Source organism: Aricia agestis, chromosome 5 (assembly GCF_905147365.1).
Source record: "Aricia agestis chromosome 5, ilAriAges1.1, whole genome shotgun sequence".
In the NCBI taxonomy this organism is placed as follows: Eukaryota; Metazoa; Arthropoda; class Insecta; order Lepidoptera; family Lycaenidae; genus Aricia; species Aricia agestis.
The window spans coordinates 11,212,262-11,233,176 of record NC_056410.1 but is presented as its reverse complement, the minus strand read 5'-3'; the positions used below and the strand labels follow the sequence as shown (position 1 = coordinate 11,233,176).

At 37.4% G+C, this 20,915-nt stretch overlaps 2 protein-coding genes and 1 long non-coding RNA gene across 4 annotated transcripts in view; 1 reads left to right on the top strand and 2 right to left on the bottom strand.

Annotated features, from left to right (window-relative positions):
• LOC121726987 overlaps positions 1 to 20,915 on the bottom strand; it is a 111,440-nt gene that overhangs the window by 22,130 nt on the left and 68,395 nt on the right. The window lies entirely within an intron of this gene.
• Positions 1,385 to 14,729, top strand: LOC121726990. The gene is made up of 3 exons (XR_006035605.1): positions 1,385 to 1,446; positions 9,301 to 9,306; positions 14,719 to 14,729. It is a non-coding gene; the product is annotated as an uncharacterized LOC121726990 (long non-coding RNA).
• LOC121726986 lies at positions 15,270 to 16,231 on the bottom strand. The gene has a single exon (XM_042114653.1). It carries the CDS (start codon positions 16,185 to 16,187, stop codon positions 15,390 to 15,392), a length of 798 nt encoding a protein of 265 aa, XP_041970587.1. The 5' UTR covers positions 16,188 to 16,231; the 3' UTR covers positions 15,270 to 15,389.

Genomic DNA, 20,915 nt, shown 5'->3' with positions numbered 1-20,915 from the left:
TGGTGAAATAGGCCCTAAAAGATTTTAAACTGGGATTGTCTCAGATAAAGTCAAATTAAATTAAGCCTATTCAGGTTACTTATGATAAATATTTTGATAATTTTACTCTGACATGTCGGACAAACAAGAGATCAAGTTTACAGGAATAATCAAATTCGTATTACATAATTCAATTTCAAAAATGTAATAGGGGCTAATAACACATAGAACAACTAATAAGTATGTAGTTAGTGTCCTAAATAGCATGATAACATATTCCCTTATAGGAACATTTCAAACTATGACGAATTCTGAAGCTTCGAAACTTAGGGAATGCCAACTATTCGGCTATAATTCAGGTTATTAAGTAACATCTGACGTTTAGTTTACTATTAACTCATCCATTTATTAGTGAACGATGTAATGTGCAAACTTTTATCCCCCGGTTTTATGGGTGTACATAAATTTTGGATTCCTCCGCGTACGAACCTTAGGCTTTATAGTATAATGATTCTGTTTGCATGAAGATATATTTTTATGTGTATCCTTGAATTTACAAATAGCTATCTATTTCTGGGTGACAGTCTGACAGAGTTGATATGGCATCACGGATACAATAAAGTAATAAATTACAACGAATTGAAATCCTTATACTTAGGGCATGTTTCATCACTTTCTGATAAAGTGCCTAAGCTATTCACAACTTTTTTGACAGATTCTCCATACTTAATTGTTAATTGGTGGATAGCCTTATCAGGAAGTGGTGAATCAGGCCCCTAATATAATAAATATTATTTATAAGCATAAATGGATACTCAGCACTATATTTTTCACAAAGTTAAATATCTTATTTGAAGCAGCGGCCCGCGGTGAAATAGTTAATACACCACTGTGCCATTTGGTGGTAATGTTTCATATCACAGCTGAGTCGGCCGTAAAAGGTGGACATAAGCTGCAAACGGCCGCTAAAACTGCACACATGGTGTGGGGAAAACGATATTATTTCATATAAATAACGTTATCTTATATCTAGTTCTACGATCTTATTAATATTTATGATTTTCTTTGAATACATTGTACAATATACGCGCGTATACGCGCTTTCTGGTCGCGAAGTCTGGACATTATGTCCGTATTCTTTGGCTACTGATGTCCTAGTAATGAACAGTAAAATTCGTTTTGAATTGGCTAAGTTACATGCCTGTCAATCTTTCAGTATATAAGAAATAAGCGAGAAAGAAACTCCTCAAAGGTAAGTTCAGAAATATAGTGCTGTCAAGAGTTCGATCCCATAATATGTGTGATAAGATTGAGATACAAGGCTACCACGCGGTTACACCACTCCGCGCGGTTTCGCTACGTCTGAACGTACTAACGTCCACCTAAGAACTACCTACGTCTGCCTAAGAACCAGTCCACACAGCGCGTTGCGTCAGCTTTGCGTCGACGCAGCGCTGCCATTGCGTTGTTTTACATACAAATAACCAAGGTGTTAACACGGCGCGCTGCGTCGTCGTAAAGCACACATGACAGACAGCAGCAACCGAGACGGAGCGGGAGGGGGTGTTGACATGACTGCTAACTGCTTCGTTTTTAACGCTGCGATAGCGCAGCGCCCGTGTGGCCGGCTATGCGTCAAAATATTTACGTTGCGGCGACGTAACGCAACGCAACGCGCCGTGTGGACTGGCTCTAACGGCGCTCGCCCGTAACGCAAACCCGATATGACACTATATTAATCTTGATACTTGTAATATTTCACGGCGTGTGACAGGACGTAAACAATTATACGGATCAATAGGAGGCAGTTGGCGCGTCCCGTTGCGGCTGACGTGATTGATGAAACGATACGGTACCTACGTCTCATTTTAAGGGCTCAAGATTTTTCTCATGTGTCAAATTTGGCACGAGCGTAGCACGCGTAAGGAAAATATAGTTAAGTTAGGATGTTGTTATGATTAATGAGATGTTTTTTTTCTAGTAAGACATTTTCTGCTTATAAGTCTTTTAACAACGAGCTAGATACAATATACAAGTCAGGTTGGCTTATGATAGCAGCAGGCGAAAGGAGTGGAATGTCTTCCACTCCTTTCGCCTACTGCTAGGCAAGGCTCTTAAAAAAATTGTATTATACCTAGAAGGTCCTCAAGTGTTCATTTTTAAGAGCCTCAATTGTCAATTTAACATTCTATTTTATTGATCAAAGAAATACAAATTCTGACCTTCCTTACTTCAGATTAGAATACATCTATGGTTTTCACTGTTCGCTTACAACTGTTGACACACTAAAATGTACTACGCTACTATTCTCGTATTTTTATCGTAAAAAGTTTTCATATCAAGCTTGGAATTAGAAAAGTTATAATCCGTGGATATAGCAGACACTTTCCATGCTCGAATAGCTGCTATCTCACTAAGTTTTAAAATATCAGCTCTGTGAGGCTTAGCAGATGAAAGTTCGGTACAAGGCCCCTTCCAACATGTTGATATATGAGTTTTTTGTGGACTCGGAGGAAACTTTTGTTTAAGGAATTAGCGACACTTATTCGATTAGGAGACTAGATAGAGTTATATTTGCCCTTTACATAAGTTCTCTTTTTTTACTCAATGGAGACCTAATCTATTAGTACTTTAATCTCTATCAACTTTTTTACTACTTAATATTTTACGTAATATTATTCTCGGCTCGATTTATATGCGTCCGCGCGAACGAGCGGTTTGACCGCAACTCTACGAGACCACAAGCAATTGTGCGTAACGATTTATTTAAATAGCGGCGCGATCGCGCCTTCATTCACAATTTACATGCAACCGTGAGTTCGGGCGGACGCTCAAGCCTTATGCAAAAAGAATTACACAAAAAAATTATATTGTACTTAATTACTTATATGTGTTTTAGTTGCGGGCCGGGTTGGATGCGAGTAGCAGGAGATCGGTCATCTTAGCGTTCATTGAGAGAAGCCTATGTCCAGCAGTGGACGAATATAGGATGGTATGATGATGATAATAATGATGTAATATGAAAGTAAAGGTAATATTTGATGTAGGCTAAAAACCAGGTTTTAGCTTGATTGTCTATTGTTTTTAGTTCAACAAAACTCGTTCATCATGTAGCGCATTTTTCAAATGAGTGAAATTTTATAAAGTACTCTGTGTTTTCCATATGCAAAATATTATATGCATGATCGGATATCGTTTTAAGTTTTAACATATATGTTGTTGCTTATTTCTATGTTATAAAATCAAATTTTATAATCTAAAACGACGTAAATAGCAAAACTTTCAGGAATTCCTAATTTGATCGGGTTTTGTCAAGCCCTCAGAAGAATAAGATAAAAGTACTTCAAAATCTAGGTCGTGAACAGCTATTTGCTTCACAAACATGAAAATAAATATTCTTATACTTTTTATAAGCCCAATATCCTAGTCAAGATGGGTACGATCTTCGTATTTGCGTGTTCGGTACGTTGCAGTTAATTATAGCGCATCGATGTGAGCAGCGCCGCGCGATACCGAACCGGAGTGGAACTGATTTATACTGTATAACAGTATGAGCCACGGGTGATAAATCCTAATACGTTTAGTTCTTCATTACTACTTTTTCCCCCGGGTAACGCCTGTATTAAAACAGTGTGAGTAGTATAGGCTGTTTGTCAGGGCGATTTGATATAATATCCCACAACCTGAGCACTTTTGTATTACACTTTACGGAAAAACTATCACGCTTATTTATTTGTGCTTTAAACATAAAGTTAATATACCTAGAGGAATAGAGCAACAATGTCGAGCTGTCAAACGAAACTGGAATTGGTTTCATCTGTGTGTAAAAATATGTGTACGTATACTTACACAAGCATGATTGAACATGATTTCTATGAGATTAAAATATTTATTTTTACCACGCAGTGCTACTGATCGGACATCTCTCTTGCTCGGGGCTTTGTTTATCTATTCCGCTAGGTATATTAGCTCTCACAAAGCTCGGCTTTTAGCTAGTTTATAACGCACTGGCAGACTTTTGACGATTACCCTATCATCGAAATCCTCGGTTATGTTTTTTTTTTTTTTAATTGCAAACCTCTTTACGCATAAGGTAAAGTTATACCTTCTTATAATCTACTTCACATTCGTGTCTTTAATCAAAATCGGCTCTCTACTATATGCCTATCGAACGCATTACACAAACCATTCCAAGGCAAAAATACTGAAATGCTTCCCCCTCTATTCATATAGATATCTAAGTAGAGGATGTCATGAAAACTTAATAAAACTGCCACATGTACGGGGTGTCAGTCAGCGTACTGTGACACTTATTGCCTGCCGTCTGTGTGTTCAGAGACCTACATGCACGGCTTAATCACAGGGACAACTAAAGCGGCTGGGCCTTGGGGGTCACGCGAGTACGCCCTAAAAATAGTTACACTTGCGTTTCAGATGCTTTCACCTGTTGCTTTGTAGTTTTTACCCGAATACGGCGAAACGAAGCGTATGATTTTGCCTCAGTGTGTATGTTTATTGTGGACCAGACTCGTAGCACCTAGAAGTCGTATCTTCTTCTTCTATTACATATATTTTAATGGCCAGTTTTTACTGCAGCAATTAACTACATTCCGGTAATTGCATTCCAGTGTCCGTTTACAATATTTGACAAAATCTCGCATTACCATGAATCCGCATTCACTATATGGGCGTTTGTGCACTACACGGAATTTTACCATCCGGCGTGGCGCGGCATCTCGATTTCCAACCTTATTTATATGGCAAACTTGAAAGTTATGAACGCCGGACGGTAAAATTCCGTGTAGTGCACAAACGCCCTTAAATGATAATTTTAAAGTTAAAAATTTCCACCTGCACACAGTGGAAATATTTTAAGTTAATCAATATTCTTAAGTATTTAACATGTAGCTAAGTGTATTTGTTTTCAGCATTCAACAGATAACATTTTAAGTGGTGGATAGACTAAGTTTAACTATATCAATGTACCATCATCAACTCTACATATTTAGTACATAATATTTGACGTGGGAGAGCCATGAAACAGCGCTTGCGCTGTGTTTCACCGAGGGAGTGAGTTTACCGGAGGTCCAATCCCCTACCCTTTTCCCTTCCCTACCCTCCCATATTTCCTTCCCTACCCTTCCCTTCGCTCCCCTATTACCCCATTCCCTCTTAAAAGGCCGGCAACGCACCTGCAGCTCTTCTGATGCTGCGAGTGTCCATGGGCGATGGAAGTTTCCATCAGGGGACCCGTTTGTTCGTTTGCCTCCTTTATTTCATAAAAAAAATTAGTATGTTCATAAAATATAACACAGCTATATACTAAGTACCTACAGAATTCGCGAGCAATTTCTAACAAAAAAGAATCGTTTCCTCCTTGAACCGTGAATGATTTATGTCTTTAGTTAATAAGATTTGTATAGCTATTTATTTAATCTATCACTGTTTGACCCCAACTACAGGTCAATGATAATTTTGACAAAGAGCTTTTAATGGTACATTCATCTATTTGCAGGAAAGTATGAAAAAAAATGTTTATCTATATATTAATACGTGAGCCAAAAACTTTGTATCCCTTTTGACGAAAAACGGGGAAACGTAGATGAATGAAATTTCGCACAGTTATAGTTTACATGGTGAAGGAGTGCATCGAGCTAATATTATTTTGAAAATAATTTCAAAATAATATTAGCTCGAAGCATAAGCTTTTATCATACATTTTTTTACCAAATAAAACATTACACACACTACAACACACACACTAGGAAAAATGACAGATTTTTGAGTGACAAGCCTATACGTACGAATTATACTCTTTTATTTATGGTTGAAGTTTGTTGACAACAAGGTGACTAACTGAGAATGGATTATAGTTTTTTTTTTATTGAATCTTAGATACTATTAGACAATGTTTACACGGCCAGTCTGAGATCAGACTGAGTCCCAGAGACAAGAGTTGAAAAAAATATGATTAAGTCAATATTTTTTTTACAAAATATAGGCAGTAGTCCTAATATCGTTGAAACCTAGTTGAAACTAAAGTCGAATTTCGACCATTGGGCGATCTCTTGTAATAAAAATTATGTCTTACAATGTGCTTGTTTTTCATAGAATTATGTCTAAATTCCTTAAAAAATAGGAGCTGAGTAAAGGAAGTGAACGAACAAAAGGATCACAAGAGTCTTGTGATCGAGATTCGAGACATATTTATATAGGTCTTGATGACAAGAGTCTAAAAATCTGACCTAAATATTATTTTCTGTTTAAACACGTTTACAAGAACTTCAGATGAGTACTTCTCGAGATAAAACCTAAACAAATCCATTGTAAATAAGTTGAAAAGTTTTGTCATAGTCTGCTATCCATATCTTATATATTTAAACGAGCAATTCTTGTATATAATTGAAATCTCGAAATCGGCTCCAACGATTTTCATGAAATTTAGTATATAGGGGGTTTCGGGGGCGATAAATCGATCTAGCTAGGAATCATTTTTAGAAAATGTTATTTTATTCGTGTTTTATCGAATACCGAGCAAAGCTCGGTCAAATGGCTAGTTATATTGTAAATGCGGAAGTGTGTATATGTATGTCTGTCTGTTCACGCCTAAACCGCAGAACCGAGTTAACTAAAATTTGGTATGGAGATACGTTGAGTCCTGGGATCCATTCCCAGGATACTTTTATCCCGGGGAAATGTGCGGTTCCCGCGCGATAAACGAATCTTGGCGCAACGGAGTTGCGTGCGTCATCTAGAGTCTAGACTATTTATAAAAAAAAAAAAACAATTTTATATTAATGAAATAAGAAAATTAGATCAAGATAATATCAAGACGAACAGTATTTATTGCACTTAGTCTTGAAATTATTAGCAGATTTTTGGAGTTGTGGCCAAAGTGAACGCGCTTGATCTTGTAGTTTTTGTAGTTTTATTACATCGATAGCATATCGAAACTGTATAATTAGGAGAATATTCACAAGAATCGACCCACAGTACCACATCCCAATCCTACGCAGAACATTAAAAGATTGGAATCATTTCGCTATAATATTATGTTTTTGGGGCATGTAAACAAAGAGAACCACATCCGCCATTCACAAAATTTATAGTTATTTATACGCAGATTCTCTCATTTATTTCAGTTTATCGTCTCCTGCCTTGCGTTACTTGTATTCTAATTTAAATAGTTATCAATTAACATGAAGAAATTTTATGAAATTTTTAGAACGCTTTATAAAAGTTGGAATACGTTTATGATGTTCAATCAAATAATTTTACTTTAAATATTCAATTAAAAGTTAATTTATATTCGATTTTTACTCATATTAATTAATTAAATTCTATTGATTACCAGATACGGAGTATACTATTGTAAAAGCCAAAATACATGACTAAAAGTTTATAGAAAGACGAGCTTTTGCCCGAGGCTTCACTCGCGTTAAGAAGTATTATTATATACAAACTTTCATCCCCTATTTTAAGCCCTTGGAGGTGGGATTGATCAAAATCCTTTCTTAACGGATGCCTACGTCATATCATCTACATGCATGCCAAAATTCAGCCCGATCGGTCCAGTGGTATATGATAGATAATAATATAGAGTTAAATAACTTAAAATAGCAGCTTTCCAGGGATCAGACTCAGCTAGATATTTTTGTCTTTCCCAAAACCTTCTACCTTAATTTCTTGGCAACGGTGGCGGCTGTTTTTAAGAGGTCCATTATTAGTTACATAATATTGTCACGATTAGGTAAAGTAAAATAGTATCTATAGGCGTTTCATGATAGCAAAGTTGCAAATTAATTATGAGGACAAGATATAGACAGGGAAAATTAAGCCCTCATTGCAGATACAATGTAAATTGTAATAATTCATATTGAACTCAAATTAGTACCTACTCAAATGACGCAAAATACAATGTAATTAAATATTGAAAATGAGTATTCAGAGTACGTCAAGGGAAGAGGAATTTTTATCTTGGTCTCACCACAAAGGGGTTAGCAAACCACTAAAACTCTTAACGCGTCTGTAAACAACTTGCAGAGAAAGGAATGACAGTGGAATACCTTTTTTGTTGCAATGTAAAAGCTTTTAGTTTCTTATTAGAATAAAAATGACGGTACTCTTATAGAATATTACGAACATTTATATTTTCGAGGAATATTTTTACTTATTTTTTTGCGTACTTATCTACTATACCAGAGGACGGACGACGCCACCGTGGATGGCCTCGAAAAAGATGGCGAGATGAACTCGATGCCTACCAGGCCATACCTAATAGGCCAGCCTGGCTGCCTGCGGTGGCGTTGGAACGAGACAGATGGAAGACTTTTGGGGGAAGCTTTTGCCCAGGAGTGTTGTAGTATAGGCTCGTAAAAAATCTGCTAAGATATAGAAAGTTTATTATATAGAATGACTGTAATTAGAAGCTTAAAATATAATGTTTATTAGAATATATTTTGAAGAAAGTATTCACATTATACTATGCCGACCTTTTCGATTCAACGGTTTTTAATATGGGTTAGGATGATGTGTCCTTCTAATGCGAGCACGAAGGACGTAGCGCTTGTAAACGTTGTTGACAAAAACCTCTTATTTTCATATTGTCTATAAAATTTTAATTGAGTTTGAATCTGTTTTCCCTACAAATTAGTTTGCAATATAAAAGTTTGTCACAGTCATTTTAGTTTTTAGATCACTTTTTTTTTTTTTTTTCGAAAGGGTCTAAGCTACTGGTCTGGTTAAGACCATGGTAGTTTAATCGTGGCTATAACTAGTCTGTTGCTAGTTGGTTTGGAGTTTAGATCACATATTAAATGATTACATTGTAAGATGTTTGAACATTCGAAAGTCATGCTTCGGCGTGAATGGGCCGACTCTACAGATAAATCCACTTATTTTGAACTAAAAACACTAAGTACAAGAGATTGTTTAAAGTGTTGTGAAACTAATAACACACCAGTTGTTCACTAGTTCGCATACCATCAGGCGACCCTTTGCCCATTTGCTATCTTGCTCAATATCGAATATTGAATACACAATTACTCAATAAGAATACGACTGGATGTAACCCAGATATAATATGAGTGTAGACTGTAGGTATAAGAAATAAAATAATTTTCTCGTCCATAGCGCATGGGATATTGGAGACGACTAACTTATAAAGCACTTATTGCGGCCTACCGTAATCCTTACAGAATCCTATTGATTTTAGCGTTCGTAAAAAGGGGTCCTTCCCGTTTCATACCACAAATTTTTCATACCGCGGTACGAAACAGCGAAGTACTGTTTTTGAATTAGTCGATTCGTACCGCAGCGCAGATTTTAGTACAGTCAAGCTCAAAATTTCTATACTTACATATTATATAAATTATAAAATAATAAATTATTTAATTTAATTTTATTATTTATTAGTATTATTTATTACATATTATTATTTTATTTATTATTTAAATTAAATAAATTCATCTCAGCGAAACCAAATACATATTGGGCAATTTATTGATGGTATACGAAAAGACTCTTAAGTATTATTGTGCTTTATTAAAAAAACCTGATGATGTAAAAAATTCAAAGAGATCAACACATTCAATTAATAAAATTAAAATAAATCTAAGAATATGAAACGAGCAAACGGGTCACCAGATGGAAAGCAACTTCCGTCGCCCATGGACACTTGCAACATCAGAAGAGCTGCAGTTGCGTTGCCATCCTTTTAAGAGGGAATAGGGTAATAGAGCAGGGGAGAGAAGGGAAGAGAATAGGGTAGAGGATTGGGCGGTGGGCCTCCAGTTAACTCACTCACTCGGCGAAACACAGTGCAAACGCAGTTTCACGCTGGTTTTCTGTGAGCCTGTGGTATTTCTCCGATCGAGCCCACCCATTCGTGCTGAAGCATGGCTCTCCCACGTCACAACCATACAAAAATTAAAAAAAAAAAAAAAAAAAACTAGCGGTACTACGGAACCCTACCTATATTTCGCGTGGCCCGACACGCACTTGGCCGGTTTTTTTTTTTTTTGTATTTTCTAAACTATCTATTTTCATCAAATAAATCAATGCACACTATGAGGGCACTTTTGAGATTGACAGCTCCCGGACCATAAGTACATTTATATTCTTTTTGATAATTTAAAATTCGGTCGAAATTCGATAAGAAGATTCGGTCATCTAATGTATCTAAACTTGAATATCAAATTATTATAATGATTTTTGTTACAAATGAATTAATGTATTAAATGAATAATCAATTTAAAATTAATTATATAGTGTTAGGTTAATTTTAAAGTTCTATGTGTAATCAAGCTGTGATTATATTGTTAGAAGTCTGAAAGTATATAATATATTTTTTGATTTTGAAAGAAATGACATTTCTTTATACAAAATATTTTTTTTATTTCTTCTTGTCACCACTTTTCTATACACCAGTATAAATAAGTGATTAGACTAAAAATATTTAATAAAATTCATGGTACGAATCCACCCATACCAAAAAAGAATTCGTCGTTTCATACCACTCCAAGCACCGCGGTACGAAACAGTCAATTCAAAAACAGTAGGTACTTCGCTGTTTCATACCGCGGTATGAAAAATAAGTGGTATGAAACGGGAAGGACCCGTAAAAAGAGTCTTATCCATAATTGGTGGATATTTTTCTTTCTACAAAATATAATAAGTATTATTAATAAATATGGCTGTGTCGATGAACATAAATAATTCGTGTTTTGTAGGTTGCTAGATAGTTTTTATTACGGAAAAGTGTACCTACAGCTCCGCGCATAAACGAACTGCTTGAACAAAGTTGCAGGAAACATAGAGCATAAGATAAAACAAGGCCTTTGCATCCGTTGTTGATAAATTATACAGCATTTTCAGAGTGAATTAACCACACTTCAAATACTATAGTGCCTGGGACTAGATTTTAAATGTCTGTATGGTCCAAGCACATACGGCATGCTCGCAAGATAGTCAGCCATGTCCATGTAAGAACAGGTCAATACGTCCGGGACTGAGTATATGCTGGTTTCCTCACGATGATTTCCTTCACCTTATGAGCATCAGTAATATATACTTGAGATCTGATAATGTTTTATTGGTACATGCGGTACTTGTACGCGGTTTCTTGACTCGGAGGTCGTGGGTTCGAATCCCGCGTTGGAAACATGTTATTTCCAAGTTTGGTTAGGATAATGCAGGCTGATCACCTGATTGTCTGACAAGTAAGATGATCCATGCGTCGGATGGGCATGTAAAAAGTTGGTCCTGCGCCTGATCTCTCGCCGGTCGTGTCGGTCTTGCGTCCCACTGGGTTATGAGAGTAAAGGAATAGAGAGTGTTCTTGTGTACTGCGCACACACTTGGGCACTATAAAATTACTCCTGCGTAGCTGGCCTGGTTTCAATGAAACCGGCCACCGTCACCGAAATCGGTGTGGGACCTATTATTATTGGTACACGCCTCCACCCGGGATTGAACCTGCACGCTCTCGAGTGCGTACCAAAGGTTTACTGAGTCGGCCACGGACGCTCTGGGCACAATATAAAGCCACAATCACTTCCAAAAAGTACATCACACTAAAATAATTAATTGAAACACTACCTCGCTAAGTAGAATTTCACGGATACTTTGATATCCAATTACTTCCAATAATAATTTGGGTATCTGCGTTGGAAGTTCTAATTTAATTTACGAAATACTTTGATACTATTGCAGCCTTATTTATAATATTAGCCTTATAATATCTCCAACCGCAAATAAGTATCATCCCAACTTATTAACCTAAGAAGTTGCTTTGGAGCTTAAGGAAAAATATCGTACCTCGCCTAGCGAAACCACCGCAACGTGTTTTATCAATATTTATGATTCCTACAATAACTTTTATAAAAATAAATAATAATGCCTTTACAAAGTAAGAAAATATAGGACAAAACCACAGATATAGATCAAGATAGATACCGCATGTTTATATACTTCGCGTGCCATATCGCGTTCCCAAACGACGAGCAATGCTCGTCTTTCGAAAGTTTGTTCTTTAGTCTGCTATCGGAATCGGACGTCAATCGGAATTTTAAAAATGCCTAAATGCCTAATTGTGCCGTATTGAGCTGCTGAAGCAATTCAAATAGAAACGTAGGCCTAGATAATGGACACGTTTCTTATCATCGGTACGTCACAGTAAGTAGGAAAAAAGTGGCAATCTCGTTTTCATACAAATGGAGGGACATGCGGTATCTATCTTGAGGGGTTTTGTCCACAGACATAGGACAAAACCCCTAAAACCCCGATACAAAATATCCTACTTTAATTTCTTCATAGCGTAACGCCATATAGCTTATTATACAGCGTGTAACATAAATAACTTCGTGATGATATACTACTAGTGTGTATAGTATAAAGTCCGTTGGGAAAGCAGTAGTGCTGAATGAGTAATATTTTCTTTTTAGTTTTGTATATGTTACGCTCAAAGACCGAAATCGCTCAATGAGCGAAAAAATGGCTCACAACGCGTTGTGGTCACAGTGAAACAGCCACGACGCGAATTTCGCGTCGTGGCTCTAATGAAAACGGCCACGACGTATTCTGGCAATCACAAAAAGACCATAACGCGAAATTCGTTTCGTGATATGCTATTCGTTTATCTTGATTTGTTCTTGATTGATTAATCGTCCATAGGTATTGAAGATTATATTTAAATTACCACGCGTACTACAAAATATTTTTTCTTTTACTAAATCAGTGCATAACGTGTTTTTCATTATTATTTGAAAATATCCCTAGTTCCATAATATCCGTGCTAATATTATTACTGTCTGTCTGTCTGGCGCTGGTTATGGATATTTTATAAATAATAATGATAAACACGTTATGCAGTGATTTAGTAAAAGAAAAAATATTTTGAAGTACGCGTGGTAATTTAAATATAATCTTCCATACCTATGGACGATTAATCAATCAAGAACAAATCAAGAAAAACGAATAGCATATCAGCCACGACACGAATTTCGCGTTATGGTCTTTTTGTGATTGCCAGAACGCGTCGTGGCCGTTTTCATTAGAACCACGACGCGAATTTCGCGTCGTGGCTGTTTCACTGTGACCACAACGCGTTGTGAGCCATTTTTTCGCTCATTGAGCGATTTCGGTCTTTGAGCGTAACATATAGAAAATACGTGAAGCTTGCCCATACATATCACAAAATAAAATCATAGAGTATTATCACTTAAGTTTTGTAAATGTTGAAAAAGGCCATATCAGATGAGTAAATGAGGGGAACTGACGCACGGTCCGTCTACTTATATTAATACAATTAAACACATAACATAAATCACAGATGATTGATTTAAATAGCACCAACGCCAGACTGCTTGGATACTTACTCCAGAGCAGACCGAAATAGACGTTTCTTAGGAAGTTATGACTCATGACGACCATATTGTATGAGGAAAAATGCCATAATATCTTTAAGATCAACTATATAGTAAGTACCTATTACTTTTTGGTTTAAAAGACATAATAATAATTAATAATGCACAAGTGAAACTGTTGTTGGTAATTTATTAACCGACTTATTTTTCGAAGCATTCATTCTCATGTTTAATTTTGTTTATGCCAAAGTAAAGTAAAGTAAAGTTTTCTTCAAAACAATATTAAAAAATATAAAACGTATACGTATAATCTGGACGCAATTTTGTTGGGTATTCGGCCGTTATGGTTTTTAAATTGTTGTTGAGGCTCAGGTGTCCTGCGGATTTAGATACGCAAAAATAAACGAACGCCGTTTTATGATTGTTGTCCTTAAGTCGCAATAAAATACAGAAATACTATATTATAATAATTGAAATACTCGTTATATATAATGATAATATAGTGTACTTGCCCTAGTTATGAAATTTTACTGCAATAAAGTGTATTAATGCTAAAGCTAGAGAAAGTCTGGACCGTTTTGGTTAATTTTGGTCTTAAATAAAAGACTAGGCACACTTGTATTTTTGGTGCTTGAACAACGGGGGTCAGGATAGCTTGTTAATAAATATGAAAACTAATTAAAATTAAATTTATCTTAATTCAACTGTCGACAAAAAAGCCATTCTGACAAAAGCAAGAAGTCGAGGGTTTTATTAAGTTACAAGCTAGCCCGACGGACGTCGTCCTGTCGTATATCTATAATATTTAAAATGTCCAAAGCGTAATAACATAATTATTATATACGTTGGTGACTTGGTGAGTGATATGAAGTATTTTTTTTATTATCCACGTCTTATTTTCTCCCCGTAACAACCATCTTCGAATTTCAAATAATACTCTAAAAAATATTTAGCGAAATCGGTTAAGCCGTTCTCGAGATTAGCGCTTACACACACTTTCAGCGGTTTATTTTTATATACAGGATATAATAACAAAACTAAGAGATAATACTTTAGGATGTGTATGGGTTCCCTTTATAAGAGTTCACTGTGAAAATAGCAACGCTGAAAGAACATTTTTTGTGTGTTCCATAAAAAAGTTTAAAAAAAATTACTCTTTCACAGCTGTCACTTTCGCGGCGTTCATAGTTACTTACATAAATATCACTTAGTTTTGTTACACCCTGTCTGATAAGATGTTCTGTATAATAATTTTTAAATACTTATAATAATTGATTGAAGTAGTTTTCTTTAAAACAATTATTATTATACTTAGTAGGTATGGCGAAAATAGGTTTTCTCAGGCTCTATCCATGAGTTATGATGGTATATTAAGGGGTTGTTTCACCAGTTACTGATGAGTTCCAGATAAGCTATCCACAACTTATCTGACAGATAGAGTATGGAGTATTTTTCAGATAAGCTGTGGATAGCATATTCGGCACTAATCAGGAAGTGGTGAAACAGGCTCTAAGGATAGTGAAACTATACTCATGTAAAATATACGCAAAAATTAACGTTCCCTGCGATTGAATACAATTATTCTATTCTGGGTTTGTGAGTACCTATAATTCAATTGAAATTCTTTTACAGGAATGCAATTGAGAATTTCTGATATTCATGTAATTGTGTTAAGCTGCGAATCGCTGTTGTTTTTGTCTGTTACATGATATATTGGATTCATTAAGTTCAATATGATCCGATTTTTATAATTAATTTTTTGGTGTTAATATAGTTTTTATTTGATCGATTATCTCATATTCCTGTGAAGTAGGTACTCAACACGCTTTTATCATAATTTTTAGTATTCAGACTTATACTGATCAAACTTGCTCTACGAAGGTAATGGTTCATAATATTAATAATAATAATATGTTGAAATCATGAAGACACATCTATATACAATGTTACAAGCACGTTACATCTAAACATACATGCAGAAGGGGGTTGCGAACGTGCTAGCGGGGGATTCCACCGGCATAGTCCTAGCAGCGTTTCGCCCCAAAGTCAGATACAACTGTAAAACCTACTAGCACTGTGCCGACAGAAGCCCGCGGCGTCCGAGGTCTGTAGCGAGAGTCGAGAGTTGAGAGTGTTGGCGATGTGTGTAAGTACCGCGGGAGTCGGCGGCGCTGAGCAGGCACAGGCGGCGCGGCGCGCGGACGTTCGCAGCCCCGGGCACTCGGGGTCGGAGACAGTCGCATGCGAAGCGGGAGAGGCGACGGTGGGGCAACATGAACGGGGCTCACTGAGAGGATGGTGCGGCGGCACGGAGAACGTGTAGTACTTGGCCGTTTGGTTGTGCGCGCGCAGCACCGAGCTGTGGGTCAGCGTCACCACCACCACCAGCACCGACGCCAGCGCCAGCGCGAAGAACGATGCCGCCACAGCCGCCACCACGCGCCGGCGCCGGGCCTCCTTGCCGGCGTCCTCCGGCGACTCCTCGGGCTCCGGCGGCGGCGGCGGCGGGGGCTCCGGCGACCTACTGCGAACGCTGGGTCCGCGGCTGGCGGGCAGCTCGAGCGTGTGGCGGCGCGAGCGACGCGCGCGGTCGCACTCCGCCGCCGACGAGTGGTGGCGGCGCAGGCGGTGCGGTGCACCCGGGGCGGCCCGGCACGACGCCGAGCGCAGCGTGCGCGCCGGCACCATCAGGTCATCGCTGGCGACGCGCGGGACGCGGCCCGAGTGCACCGAGCGGAAGGAGTGGTCCCTGGCGGAGCCGCCGGGGTAGGCGAGGTCGACGGAGGCGCGGGAGGAGTGTCGGGAGTAGCGATCGCGATCGCGGTGGTCCGCTCGCACCGACATCGTACGGGCTACGCGCGCGGCGTCGGCCGCCCGAGTGACGGACGCCCTCCCCGCGGCTCGCTCCGCCGCTCCGGCCGCGCAAACGTGTTTACACTTACCGACGACTGTACTAAAGTTTACAAATATTGTCCCTTACGAGCATCGTCGAGGAGCTGATTTTAAATTCATTCGCTTCCTATACGAACGCGATACTCCGCGCTCGTCGTGAGATTAGGCGATACTTTATTAGCTTCTTATCAACGTCCTAATGTTGAGCACTCAGCGTAGAGTAAATACGCTCGGTACTCCTCGTAGGACGTGCTCCAGCTACTTTGATGATATAATTTGTATGTTCACTAAGTAGTAAAGCCTTAAATCACCGAGATATTGGCCTGGATTCAGACGCAATCATTACAAGTGAGCAACTCTAAAATTAAATTTCTGGAGGCCTACTTAACCTAGTGAAATTTAATTTGGCGTCTCTCACTCATTTTAATGATGTATCATGCGGCAAATTATTGGGTTGCCACAAATTTAATTGCCTTTTTTTAAAGGTAATAAAGGCATCGATTTACCCATAATTTTGGGAAGTTAAAAATGTTTATCGCACCGGGCACGCTGCGACTGTTTACTCTGGCGGCGTAAACGTTGCGAAGGTAATATCTGCCCCCGTTGCGAAGGAGTGTTAAATAGAGCGGGTCTTTGTTGTCCACGTTGTCAAGTTAAATTGTCTCGGAGGCGGGAAGCGAGCTGATAGAGAAGTTGTCGCGGGCTACGTCGCCGTTCAATAGACTGACACACATAACTGTCCATTGCCTCTTTAGCTATTAGTTTTCGACAAAGGCTACATTTTTAATGCATAGGGTCCAGCAGCTTTAATATACATTATATTACTTACATCCCAATTAACTCTTTTGCTAAGTACTCACATGCGGTTTTGCTCGATAGTTTTACAGTAGGGCCTCGGTAATCCGGACTCCCATTTATTCGGTGATCGCTGTAATCCGGCCGGGCAATGGGATTTGCGGGGGAGGCCGGCAAGTGTAGGGTGTAGGTGCGGGGCGCGGGCTGTCATGAGCCGATGCGCCGTCAGTCTATTATTTATAGCCTTTCGTGTATAATAGTACAGTGTATAATTTAGCGCGTTCGCTAAGATCATGGCGCCGCGCGCCGCCACGTAAATATTCGACATTGATATTAAAAAATATATGAAAGAAGTGAAGGTTAAACATGTGTTTTATTAACATTAAATATTGCATACTATAATCCGGACGCGTCGATAATCCGCAAAGGGTCGAGTGTTTTTGCCTCTCCGGATTAACGAGGCCCTATTGTACTCCAAATCGAGTAATATTTACTGTGTGGACCGCAAAACTGACAGCTCGAAGGCTCGCCTCGAGCCGGCTCGATGGAATTAAATATATCGATTTAGAATAAAACTATCGTGCATTGCTGAATGTGTAGACGAAATCCCGAGCCGCGGGTTTTGCTCGACGTTACTGCTCGATCGAGCAAAACCGTATGTCAGTACTTAGCATTTCGACGGGTGCAAAGTAAAAAAAGTCATCTGCAATTTTGAGTTTTTCGTTTTTTTGTAGAAACTAGCTTAAAATATCATGTTCTACAACATACCAAAAACAAAAATTCAAATATCACCTTATTTTTGGTACTTTTGTCACGTAAAAGAAGACATCTACTCTTGTTTTGTGAAATTGCACGATGTAGATGCGGATAACTACCGCTGGTCGTCTGTACGCGGGACGCGCGGGTGTCATGTTATGCGGCATAAGCGGCTATCTGCCATATAGCTTTTTCTACGTTGCGATTGTGATTTAGATGTCTCAATTTACTTTTGCAAATTAGTATTGTTTATTATGTTTATGAGTACCTATTTATGTTAATTCTTATTGTTAGCTATATTAATTGACTTCTAATTTGTTACTGTTATTTTTTACTGTTTTTTCATGTTCAGAAAGTCCAAAACGACTTTTTAAAGAAGTTGAAAGTTTCCAGAACATAAGTGATAGATTTATCGAGCAAAATACTGTGTTGCCCGATGAAATTATTGAACATCTTATAGAAAACCTTGATGTGTCACCGATGAAGACAAATGAATATAAGTTAACTTTGTAAGATAAGTCCCCATGATCTGAATACTCTAGGCCGGTCACACCAGTTCACTCTCAGTCTGAAATATAAAATGATTTTGAAAATTTGTCGATCTCAGCAAATTAACAAATACGCCAACACCCTCAGAATACAGTTCATCACTTCAAGTCCGCCGCGTCCATTATCAGTATTAGATCAAAATATTATATATTCTTTTTTATTAAACAGATACTTTGATCTCATATAATCTATGACCTGCTTGAGTTTATTAACTCAAGCAGGCCATCGAGTATATTGTCCCTCTCAAACTTTAAATCTTCTATAGACAACACCATTGATGCTTCTTCGGCAGTGGAGGCATCAAGTGAATGTTCTACGCCTTCCTCGTTAAACGGTAGAAAAAGACGTCAGTTAAATATTGATCTAAAGAAAAGGCGATTGAGAAATAAAGACACGTGTATTGATACGAGACGTAAATTACGACAAAATTTAGGTAAACAATTACATCAGTCCAGAAATGGTAAATTGCAACCTGCGTAACATCATATCCCGGCATTTGCAAGTTCTCGCGAAGTTTTTCTATTAACTTATCTTTGACCGGTTTTGGGATCTCTGTGATCACGAGAAGCAATTGAGAAATCGTTGAAATAAAATTTTATTTTGTGTTCTGAAAAATCGTATGCACCCCTCCGATGGTGTAAAACGTCCGGCGATGCTTATGATGTTATAATGAACCCATCATGCTTACAAGTGCCAAGTACAAAGACTTAATAAGCCTCTGCCTAAATTATAATAATTTACAACATAGTTCCTGTACTGATAATGATACTGAATAATTTTTAAATTAGTTTAAAATAATTAAAGTATTGACACAGAATTTCATTTTTGTTGTGAGAAAATACGATTTTTACGAAAGTAAATGAATGATTCCTAAGTATATCCATACTAATATTATAAATGGGAAAGTATGTTTATTTATTTATTTGTTTGTTTGTCCTTCCTTCACGCTCTAACGAAGAAACAAATCGTATTGTTTTTTGGCATAAACTTAATTGAAAGTATGAAAAGTAACATAGGCTACTTTTGGTCTTGGAAAAACATCATGTTTCTAAGGGAGCTTACGGGAATATTTGCAATTTACGCGATTTTCAAATTCCACGCGAGCGAAGCGGCGAGCAAAAGCTAGTATTTCATATTTTAACTTCCTTCTAAATCGTGTACCTTGCACCGAATCGACAACGTAGAAAAAGATATCTACGCAATTATGTTCTGAACTTGGGGTGTTTAAGATGTAAAACGTTTACCTACATATTTTAATAATATAACTTACTTTTAATAATAATTTTAATAATATAAAGTGTTACACTTTACGTAGTTACTGATAATCGTACTAGTAATCGGTAAAAATACTTCAATAAATATAATTTTTAATTCCCACGTAGAAACGACCAAGTGGTAGTTAACTCAGTTGTCATATTTTCAAGCGCAATGTAGATGCAGACAACTACAATATCTCGTAAATTAAACATAATTAGAAGAAATTAAATATACATGTGGATTCATTAATAAATAATGAAACAATGATGAAAATTTCAATAAATTTGATCGGAAATTGACAAAATGGGAGCATTTTTTCCTATTATGCGCTCTCCTGAAAAGTTGCTGTTTTGTAGATGACTCTTTTTACTTTGCACCCGTCGATTTGGTTCACCGAAAATTACGACTGATGAAAAGTTACATTAATTTTCAGTGCCAAATTATCAACATACCAAACATAAAGGACAGCACCAAATATACCGTACAGTCTATCCAATGGCAAATATAATATCAATATATTATGAGCTATAAGTATTTTGAAATGTATAATATTAAGGCGACGCCTTAATAATTTGGCTGTAGCGATATCGATTTTTCTCAGCAATGACTAAAGCTAAGTAATTAAAGTTCATTGTCAGTATTCATCATGTCTTTGTCTTTTAATTACCCATAGCATAACACGATTGGTCTTCTTTTATAACACAGAATAATCAATCAAAAAGATCTCTGTAAAAAAGGGATTCTAATTTTGCCCATAGAGGAGAGTGATTTAAGCTTCCAAAATTTGTACATAGATTGGTTCAAGCATACACTTGAATTTGCCCATAGTTAATATGAATTATATTTATGGTTTTTAAATTACGCGACAAAAACCATTTTGTCGCTTACGCTCTTTTCATTTCTTGCTGTTTCATTTCTTGTTTTCTATGAGAGGCTGGCCCGGCCAAGCGATTAGCGATCTAAAACATATCCAACACTGTTTTTTTACTTTAACGCGGGGTCACCTTTGATATGTGTAGCAACTACTGTTTTGGAAACAGAATACTATCAGGTATGACATTGAAATGAAAATCTAAAAATAATGTTGCATCCCGCATAAAAAGTTGAATTGTCAATGAAGCGTATAATGCGTAATATGTGTCCCATCACTCTCAGCGTCATGAGTTGGTCCATACAAAAGTTAAAAAAAATACTCTTTTAGCGCTGCTACTTTCACTGCAGTTAACTCTAACAAAATAGATTATAGGGGACTCATACACATTACACACCCTAAAGTATTTTTACTTTATATGTATGGTAATCTATATATATAAAACTCAAAGG

Excerpts from the sequence above, each read along its gene's own strand:
- LOC121726986 (XM_042114653.1), bottom strand. The coding sequence starts at position 16,187 with ATGTCGGTGCGAGCGGACCACCGCGATCGCGATCGCTACTCCCGACAC.